We start from the raw sequence: 8,166 nt of genomic DNA, 5'->3' as shown, positions 1-8,166 counted from the left end.
CTCAAACTTTAGCAGTGGTAGATGACTTACTATTACTGTGAAATAGCAGCCGTTATTTCACAATCCATCCATTATTTAATTTTGATTTATTTAGATATAAATTGAAAATTAAAATTTTATTTAAAAATTTATTTAAGTCCAATATAAAAATAAAAGATTTATTTAAATGTAATAAAAATATATAAATATATCTAAATAAAATTATAAAATTCAAGAATTTTTTTTTTTTTAACCTTCCTTAAATTATAATGTCAAGAATATTTTGTTTCCTCTCATTAATTGATATCAATTGAAACTACAACGTTACTTCCATAAAGCCATTGGTATCAAATTCTAAGAGTACCATTTTTATGTTTCACCAGAAAATATTACCCGACTACGTTGGGATTATATTTTTATTTAATATGAATAAATAATATATATTTATAAAATAATATCTAAGCGATAAATAAACAAATTTATTTAATCATTATCCCATTAATATATAAACTAAAAATTAAAATATAATTTCTAACGATACAAACTAAGAACTTATAATATTACAACATAAAAAAAAATGAATTGAGTTCATTATACTAATCATAAATAGTTAAATTTAGATTCATATAATTTAAATGTGATTTATGATTATTTATGCTACTCAATAATAAATATGAATGTAGACTCAAAATATTAAATTTAAATAACAATAAACATAAAGCATATTCATCTACAATTAATTAGATTCATTGATATCATAATTTCATAAATGATTAAATTTACAAATAATTAAATCCATAAATAATTAGATTCACATAATTTAGAATTAAAAAAATAATTAAATAGTATTCATAAATTTAATTAATTATAAATCTTATAATCTCTTATGACTAATTCAACTCAACCTAATCAAAGTATCACAATTAAAGATACTCATCATTCAATTACCTTGATTGACCAAATGCCCCTTTCTTCCTCTTAAATGCCAAAATAATAGTAGAGTATAGATTTAATTTTGGGATAATAACATTTGTAGTCCATAAATTTTTATTCAAATTTTATTTTGGTTCAAAATTTTTAAAAAGTTATAAGTGATTCCCAATTGCCCAAAGTTATTTTACTTTGTTTATTCCATTTATGTAATCATATAAATTAACGATAGATGTTAACTAACATCATGTGATGATGTTAGTTGGCACTCACTTGGTAAGGAGGTAATAAAATAAAATTCTCTCAAAATTTAAGAATCAAGAATAAAATTATTTCAAAATTTTATATATTTTATGCATATCTTGTAAAATATTAAATTTAAAACTATATTTTATATATTTTGTTGTAATATAATTTATCAATTAGATTTTTTATTTTAAATAGAAAATAAATATTCAAAAATCAAGTTTAAAATTTCATATTCATTTTAAAAAAAAATTCAATACATTTTAAAAACAAAAAAAAAACTTTTTTCTATTAAAAATATGATTTTACTCTTATATTATAATAAAACCATTATTTTCTATCCAAAAAATTATTTTTTATAATATTAAATGTCTCTTTTTCGTTTTTAAATATATTTTATAAAATATTTTTTATAAAAAAGAAAAAATAAAACATTTTGAATTATATATTTTATTTTATATGAATAAATAGCTTTTAACAAAAAATATTCAAATTAGATTTTTTGGATAGAAAATAAATTTTTGAATAGATTAATAAATTTATTTTTTAAAATGATATGAAAATTTTTACATAATATTTTAAAACGGTATGGAGTTTTTTTTTTTCTAATTTCTTAAACCGATATGGAAAATTTTATTTATTTTTTAAATTAATATGTAATTTTTAAAAAATTATTGGAAAATTTTCACTTAATTTTAATTTTATAAAAATCTATTTTCCATTAAAAATATTATTTTATTGATAAATCATATCATAATAAAAATTAAAGATATTTTAAATTATAATATTTTATAAATATATTTGAAATATATAAAAATAAAATTTTCTTTAATTATTTCTATTTTTTATAAAAATATATTTGAAAAAGCAAAATAAAATATATTTAATATTTTAAAAAATATATTTTGTATAGAAAATAATATTTTTATTATGATTTATGAGTAAAAAATATTTTTAATAGAAAATAATTTTTATTTTAAAATAATTGAAATTTTAATTTAATTTTAAAATTTTAAAATCTATTTTCTATTAAAAACAAAAAATATAAGTAATAAATTATATTACAACAAGAATATAAAAATATAATTTTAACTTCACTATTTTATGAATTATATATGAAACATAAAATTTGATATTTTTCCGTCTTTAGTCCTTAAACTTAAATGAATTTTATTTTGGTCCCTTTTTATTTACCAACTAACATCTTCACATTTTGCCATTTGACATTTACCATTAATTTAGATGTTTTTATAAATAAAATGATCAAAATAAGACAAATTTGGACAATTAAAAATCTAATAAAATATTTTAAAAATTAAAGATCAAAATAAAATTTTGGTTAAAGTTTTAGAAACACGAGTGCTATCAACCTTTTAATTTTTAAATAACACAAAACAATGACTTTTTATTTTAAAATAATTATTAATCTAATAAAATTATTTTTGTTCTTAAATTATTGTGTCAATTTTAAAATTAACAAAATCAAATTTAACCCAAATGTTTATAATATTATATCTAATTTAAAATTCAAATTATAATTTAAGATAAATATGAGTTGTTCATGAATTTAGCTTTAATTTTAAGTTGGGATGGCTTTATTTATATAGATTAAAAATTACCTTATAAGAAAAGAAAAACATTTTTTGTTTTGTCAAATTTTTTTCAATGAAAAGTCAAAAAGTAAAAATTTTTGTGAAAGAAAATTAGAAAAATACTTTTTATTAAAATAAAAACTTTAGAATATTAAATTAAAAAAATTGTTTATCGAAAATCAAAAGGAAGAAAGAGAAAATTTCCTTCCAACAAACATGTCCTTAATTAAAAAAAAAAAGATAAAATATTTAAATAATCATTAAATTTTAGTGATTTTTTAAAATAATTATTTAAATATTAATTTTTTAATTTAATCATTTAAATTTAAGTAAATTCTTTTGTCATTTAACCATTAATGATTAACGGCATGCTAACATGATAGTACCATATTAATTGTCATGTGCCACATGACATTTCCAGATAATCTGACAAGCCACGTAGCATTGTCGACATGTTATTATAAAACTTCAAAAAGTAAATTTTTGTTACTTAATTTTTTTAAAAAATTTTATTCTAGTAACTTAATTTTAAAATTTTATAATTTAGTCACTAACAAAAAAGCCCTTAAATTTTATAAAAAAATAAATACATTTTTTATATTTTTATTACATAGAATTAAATAATAAATTTTTTTATTTTTTGTAATTGTTCTACTTAAATTTGAAAAATAAAATAATATTATCCAGTTGCAAAAATTGCAAAATTTACTAAAATAATTTTATTTCACATCTTTATTATTCAACTCTTCCAAATAAACTCAATTAAGTATTTTATATTTCATAATATCAAGATTTAGTTTTAATTTCATGTAATAAAATATTTAAAAAATATAAATAACAAACTCAAATAAAAATAATTTATCATACTAAAATTTACAAATCATCGCTGATTAAATTGTTGTAAAGTTACGTTCAGGGTGACATCTAAATATTAATAATTTCACAAACAATGATAATCAAACTATAAAAATTAAAAATAGTTACTTAAATTTATTTGAATTAGCTTAATGACAAATATTTGAAATAATGATGTTTTAGCAAATTTGACAATTGATTAATATTCTTTTATTTTATAAATTTAAATGGTATAATTATAATAAAATAAAGTTCATAATTTAATTTCATACAATACCAATATTGAATTTTTTTAATAAAATTCAATGACTTATTCGAGTATTATCTAATATATTTTAATAGGTAATATAAATAATAAAATAATTTATTATATTAAATTTTATAAACGTTGATGATTAACTTATTATAAATTTACAGTGATAATGAATTATTAACAATGAAAATCAAAATATTAATAAATTTTATATTTCATAATGTCAAAGTTTTAATTATAATAAATTTACGTTGTCTATATTTCTTTTAATATTTTATTGCATGAAATTAATTTTATGAACTTTTATTATAATTAGAATTTTAACATTACGAAAGATGAAATATTTACTTGAATTTATTCCAATAGCACTGAATCATAAAGATTTGAAGTAATGTTATTTTAGTAATTTTGATTTTAAATAATATTAATATATTTTTTAAATTTAAATGATATAATTATAATAAAATAAAAAATTATAATTTAATTTTGTGAAATAAAAATATTAATGTTTATTTTTATTTTTCATAAAAATTAGGAATTATTTATTACTGATTAAATAATAAGTTTTTAAAATTGAGTGATTAAAATAAATTTTTTTAAAAAATTAAATGATCAAATTTTATTTATTTATTTTTTAAAAAATTTATAATATTATATCAATAATATCACATAATTTATCAGAAGAGGTGACAATATCACGTGATACTTGATAAATGACGTGGCACTATCAAGGTAGCACATCGTTAGGAATTAATAGCTAATGATCAAAAAAATATTTGCTCAAATTTCAATGATTAAATTAAAAAAATTATTACTTAGAGGACGAATAAGTTAAGCGACTATTTGTCTATTTTACCAAAAAAAAAAAAACTCACCCCCGGTGTCCTGGAACTATCTTCTGCAGTCAACCCCACCATTTTCCTTTCCTTTTCCTCCAATAACAGGGTTTCTCTCTTTCATTATGTTCTCTCTCAACTCTTACCAATCTTAAAAAGAGGAAAAACCAAAGCTTTGGGTTTGTCTTTCGTTGGCTTCCATTTTTTCTTTTTAGATGAAAATGTAAATTTTTTTCTTTTGAAGTTTCAATTTTTTATTTTTTTGGTAAATTTTGTTTGTTGTCGTTTCTGTTAATGGGTTAGGGTTCGATTTTTGTTTTAACATTTTTTTTTTTGTGTTTGATCAACAACTGGGTAATCGGAATAGGGTTCTTTTTGGTAGTTTTCTGGTTTATTTTCATGCCATTGTTGTTTGCTAGCGCTTTGTTGGTTCAACTCGTGGAATTGTTTTTTTTTCTTGCGTTGATTATGGTAAATATATTGATGAATTTCTTGCCTTTCAAGGAATAAACACATTTTTTTAAAGAATATTGAGGAATTCTGTGAAATTCAATATAGTGTGAGGTATTATTTTCTCAATCTGAGACAAATTTGTGTTTTTGAGAGCTCAAATAAACTTAATAAAGTTAACTTGAAGATAATTTGGGAATTAGGAATTGGCTTTGATGTTACCGGAGGCATGGTAGTCATCTGTAAGAAAGTTAAATGGGATCATCTGGTTGTTTTATTTTCATGCCGGGTTTTGAAAACGTTATTTAGGTTGAGTATATTGTCGTGATAGATAGATGTAAGACGTTCTCATAGCATCTGTAACCGGCATACTTAGTATGAAATGGTTCACCTAGATATAGACATTGTTATTGCCTGCCATCATCATCAATAATGATGTGGGATTTTGGAAGTTAGTAACCTATGAGATCTAGAATCTTGCCAGTGCATGCAATTTTCATTTTATATAGAGTCTAGTTTTAGTGAATAACATTGAAATTTTGCATCATTGGGGCATTAAACTGTTGAAAGTGTGATGGGAACCTATTTGTGAAGTAAATCTATTGGGAGGTTTGCATCTTTTTTCTTTTTTGTGGCCAGGGGGTGGGTGGGTTTGGGGTTTTAGCAGGCATCTTGTTGCCCTTCATGCTTTGCAATCCATTACTTTTTGCAACAATGATACGGTTCTGTTTGTATCTTTATTGTTTGTGTTCTGATTATGAGTTGTTATGCCATTAAACATTCATGTTCTCATTTCTACTTTTTCACAACTTAGGAAAAGACATGGCAACTGAGGATTATCTTGACTTGTCAACTCTGCAGTCTCAGCTAAGTGAAACTCATGAAATGTGGAAGCAGGAGATGGAAAAACGCCAAAGCCAAGTAGATGTGTTACAAGCCAAAGTCATGGAGGTAAAGGCTTGCATAAGTGGGTCAGAGGAGGAATCAAAGAAGGAGTTAGATGTTCTTTGGCGAAGGGTAAAAACTACTGCAACTTTATTGACTTACTTGAAATCAAAAGCAAGGGTAATGGCGGTTCCTGATTTAGCCCATAAATCATGCGGCATCAAACTATTAGAAGGGGTGGGGCTTGTGGATAAAGAAGGTACACCATTGTCTGGTTGGTCACGTAGTGCTGATCTCTCTTCGTTTGATTGTCTGGATGACGAAACATTGATTGGATTTTGTAGACAGCAAGGTTCTTTGGATGAACAAGATGGAGCTTATATTGGTGAATTAATCAATTCTGTGCAAATGGTCACGTACATAATGGAAGTTCTTGTTAAGAGGGTCATCATGGCAGAATCTGAAACTGCTATTGAGAAAGAAAAGGTAACTTTAGGTCAGGAAGAAATTAAAAAGAACGCAGTCCAAATTGAGAAAATGTCTATAAAGTTAGAAGAGATGGAAAAGTTTGCTCTTGGTACAAATAGTATTCTTAATGAAATGAGGCAAAGGGTTGAGGACTTGGTTGAAGAAACTTCTATACAGAGGCAACGAGCTGCTGAAAATGAACAGGAGCTTTCTCGTGTGAAGCAGGATTTTGAGTCCCTGAAATCTTATGTTAGTAGTCTCATTAGTGTAAGAGAAACTCTTCTTTCATCAGAGAAACAATTTCAAACCATTGAGCGGCTCTTTGAACGGTCAGTATGATCTTTGAGTTATTTGATTTCCTTGACTACACTTGTTCTTGATTCTTAAATGTTTGTTCCATTCTTAGCACGCCCAGCAAATAATATGAACTTTGGTTCTTCTGGATATGTCCATATCAAACCATAAAAATTGTATTAGTACTGCACTTGTTGGTAATTTATATATCACTATACTTTTTTCAAATTGTGACATGGATCTGTCCTTGCACAAATTGCTTTTCAACTGTCAAAAAGGTATTTTCTTGAAGGTAGGTTTGCTATTCTCGCTCTACTTTGTTCTACCAAGGAACCCAATCCTTTTTTTTTGGCTTGTGTGTAATTTTGGGGCTTATGTCAGTGTTGGCATGAACTTGATTTGTTAGTAAATGATAGCAGCAGCTATTTTGATGCGTGCAAAACTGCACTTGTATCTGCATATCCTTCTTGTGCACAAGCTTCTTTTAGTTGGTAAACTTGTTCATGAGTCTATCTTGAGTTTATTGTGAATCAGGCTAGTTGCCAAGACAACACAACTAGAGGGTGAGAAAAAGCAGAAAGAGGCTGAAGTTCAGAAGCTTATGGAAGAGAACGTGAGGTTGACTGCACTTCTTGACAAGAAAGAAGCTCAGCTTTTAGCCATGAATGAACAATGCAAAGTAATGGCCCTAAATGCTTCAAATATATAATCTGATCTGATTAGTTATCTCCTTCTACTGTCTGCCGGAATGTGGTGCCTGGTTGCCCAGTTCCAGCAGACTAGATGGCCAGCCAGAGAAGTGTAAGGTGGTACAAGTAATGCTGCATAGACAAATTTGTCGCGGATACTTTCTTGAAAGTGTAAAGCTATGAAGAGAGCAGGGAACTTGAATTAGTGCCATTGTTGTGCTTTCAAAAATTGAACCGTAAAGTGTGGATGCATATTGTTGTGCTATTATTAAAACACAAAATTGCTGTATTAATGGAGTTTAGAAATGCCCTTCTTTTCTATAACATCCCACCTTAAAGGTTAACCTTTTTCATTTCCGCCTAAGATCATAATGCTCGAATCTGATAAAGAATCACATGGAAACTTGTTCGGATGAGGCTGGAACTGGATGACAAATTGTTTTCTATGCTTTTTGGGGTGGATGTTTTCGATTATCCAAGAAAAAAACTTGAATTACAAGGCAAAAATATAACATGACAAAGAATCATTATGGTTATTCTTTGTTTCAAAGCTCAGATTACGAGTCCAATAACTTGGATTGTATGCTACCCCATAGTTGACATGTCAACTTTGTTTCTACTTGAGTTAGTATTAAGTCCCTTTCACCCATTTTTTTTATTACTCCTAATATGGAACTCAATTATTTTTT

The 8,166-nt window shown here is 24.6% G+C and overlaps 1 protein-coding gene across 4 annotated transcripts; it reads left to right on the top strand.

Annotated features, from left to right (window-relative positions):
• Nucleotides 1-4,679: 4,679 nt before the first annotated feature.
• LOC111292909 (kinectin-like protein) lies at nt 4,680-7,801 on the top strand. Of its 4 annotated transcripts, none has more exons than XM_022885536.2 (3): nt 4,680-4,914; nt 5,956-6,823; nt 7,323-7,801. In XM_022885536.2, exons 2-3 carry the CDS (start codon nt 5,964-5,966, stop codon nt 7,495-7,497), a joined length of 1,035 nt encoding a protein of 344 aa, XP_022741271.1. In that variant the 5' UTR covers nt 4,680-4,914; nt 5,956-5,963; the 3' UTR covers nt 7,498-7,801. The 4 variants fall into 4 exon arrangements, with proteins under 4 accessions (XP_022741271.1, XP_022741273.1, XP_022741274.1 ...); XM_022885538.2 differs by having other exon boundaries at nt 4,720-4,870; XM_022885539.2 differs by having other exon boundaries at nt 4,743-4,800.
• The last annotated feature ends 365 nt before the right edge of the window (nt 7,802-8,166 follow it).

Source organism: Durio zibethinus, chromosome 10 (genome assembly GCF_047325235.1).
Source record: "Durio zibethinus cultivar Kanyao isolate XHJ-2024 chromosome 10, ASM4732523v1, whole genome shotgun sequence".
NCBI lineage: Eukaryota > Viridiplantae > Streptophyta > Magnoliopsida > Malvales > Malvaceae > Durio > Durio zibethinus.
Note: the sequence above shows the minus strand (reverse complement) of the source record. Positions and strands in the feature narration are given on the sequence as shown.

Bases quoted from the DNA above. Each gene is read 5' to 3' on its own strand.
- LOC111292909 (XM_022885536.2), top strand. From the start codon at position 5,964: ATGGCAACTGAGGATTATCTTGACTTGTCAACTCTGCAGTCTCAGCTA. The intron at 6,824-7,322 runs GTCAGTATGATC...ATTGTGAATCAG, and splicing joins ATTGAGCGGCTCTTTGAACG to GCTAGTTGCCAAGACAACAC.